At 44.3% G+C, this 2025-nt stretch overlaps 2 protein-coding genes across 2 annotated transcripts; both read left to right on the top strand.

The window, feature by feature from the left end:
* Positions 1–153: 153 nt before the first annotated feature.
* On the top strand, positions 154–1608 carry GNI_233970 (integrase core domain protein; the record flags this gene model as incomplete). Its single annotated transcript, XM_011135692.1, has 1 exon — positions 154–1608. The coding sequence occupies one exon, from the start codon at positions 154–156 to the stop codon at positions 1606–1608; it is 1455 nt and encodes a 484-aa protein (XP_011133994.1).
* Positions 1609–1698: 90 nt separating this feature from the next.
* Positions 1699–1957, top strand: GNI_233960 (hypothetical protein; the record flags this gene model as incomplete). The annotated part of the gene is made up of 2 exons (XM_011135691.1): positions 1699–1879; positions 1938–1957. The coding sequence occupies 2 exons, from the start codon at positions 1699–1701 to the stop codon at positions 1955–1957; spliced, it is 201 nt and encodes a 66-aa protein (XP_011133993.1).
* Between the last annotated feature and the right edge of the window lie 68 nt (positions 1958–2025).

Below are 2025 nucleotides of genomic sequence, written 5' to 3'. Positions count from 1 at the left end.
CGACCCCCGACGACCAATGACCATCCAAGTGGCGCGCAAGTCCTTCTCTGAGCCTCCCGCCACAATCTCCATCAAGATGAGTCTTTGATTGAAGATCGAATGATTTGTCGAGCAGAATTAGAGTGTGCTGGCTCTTCTTTGCCTACTCTGCAAATGATTCAAGCTATCCAGGGATCACCTCCTCAAGAAGTTCGAGATAAATTTGGACTGACCCTAAAGCAGGGACTTCTGTTCAAACAAGGTCGAGTTTTCATCCCCGAAGGACATGTGAAGGCGATTTTGAAGTATTTCCATGAGTCCGGCTTAGGATCTCATTGCGGGGTTTTGAGAACTTATAAGCGCTGCCGGCAATTATTTTGGTGGACTGACCAGATGAAATCAGTTCGAGATTATCTAAGTTCATGTCTGACCTGTCAGAGGCGTCGAAGTGGCAAAGAAAGATTCCAAGGCTTCTCTAGACATTTTCCTCTTGGACAAGTATTCGAATCGGTTCACATCGATTTCTGGGAACCAACAGTTGGAGACACCAAGATCATGACTATGATTGATAGAACCTCACGATGGGCTGAGGCAGCGATAGTTAAAGATAAGACAGCGAAGACCGTGGTGTCTACTTTCATCAAAGTATGGGTTTCACGATATGGTGTTCCACGTCAGATTATATCTGACAATGACAAGGCCTTCCAAGGACTAATGATGGGAGAATTAGCGAGGTTACTTGGAAGTGACCTTGTGGCAATTACGCCACATCACCCTGAAGGAAACAGTCCGGTTGAATCATTCCATAGACATCTCAGGAAACATCATCATCGTGTATTACAGAATGAACTTTTAGATGCAGAAGAAGGCTTGGCGCTTACTCTATATCTGTACCGAACGAGTTACCACACATCACTGGAAGACACCCCCGGGCATTGGCTTTTCGGTGTGCCAGTTACTACACCTGAAGAAAGGGAAATCTATGATTTGATCTATGATTCAAACGCGGAGAGAGCCGAGTGGTTTAATCTTATCAGGAACAAAGACATTGAGATTATGGAGAGAAAAGCCGAGAAGCATGCTGATTCTGGGAACAAGAAACGAAATCATACACAGATTGCGATTGGTGATCTGGTTCTCTCAAAAGACTTCAGACAAGTTGGCTCGAGGATTTGGAGTCTACCACAACAGATCGTTTCTATGAGTGAGCTAGGGTATAATGCGAGAGTGAAGGACATTGAGTCAGGGAAGATACAAACGAGACATCTTACACACTTGAGGAAGATAAACAGACCATCCACCCCTGGACAATTTAGCTCGTGGCTAAGAGAATATCAAGGCAGTGGTTTTTCTTTATCACGTGAGGACCTTTTGGAAAATATGTGTCCACCGGAGAGTCGTTTCGATTCACCGATAATGAGCCCGCGGGGCATCCCCAGCTCAGATCCGAATGACACAGAAGACAGTGGTACGATAGTATTAATAGGTGATTCTCCTTTCAGTAATATCGGCTCTCCTAATACCGCTGTTGACCCTAGCACCAATGATTTTGTGAGTCAGAATTCGCACAACGCCGAACGGATTCGTAGCACTTTTCGTTATGAACCAGTAGAATGGATTGATGAATGACCTTGATTTCGAGCGTCAGCTTGTCTCCAGCAGAAGCCGCTCCGTTAGTCATAAATTGGAGAATCATGTACAAGGAATAAGGAATCTCGGATGGCATTAATTCTAGACAAAACTGCCTGTTTGGGCAAAACGTCTATCCTACAAAAGTTCGCTTCAGAGGGGTTCAAGGTCATTATTGGAGATTATGCAGAGGATTGCATTCAATACGGATCATTCAAGAACAAGAATAATGATAATGTGCTTGAGCTTACATATATGTTATTCCAATTTAGTAAGTTGAGGCCTAACGCTCTCCATGATAGAGGGCCTTTGAGCTCTTTAGCGTACAGAATGGTCCATGATATTCTAAACGGCAAACATACATTGCAGGAGTTCGAGGTTCTGTTTACTCAACTCCCTCCCGAGATCTGGAGTGTA

The sequence above is a fragment of the Gregarina niphandrodes genome, assembly GCF_000223845.1.
Source record: "Gregarina niphandrodes unplaced genomic scaffold scaffold00279, whole genome shotgun sequence".
NCBI classification, from domain to species: domain Eukaryota; phylum Apicomplexa; class Conoidasida; order Eugregarinorida; family Gregarinidae; genus Gregarina; species Gregarina niphandrodes.
The sequence above is the reverse complement of the archived record's forward strand: the minus strand, read 5'-3'. Positions and strand labels throughout refer to the sequence as shown.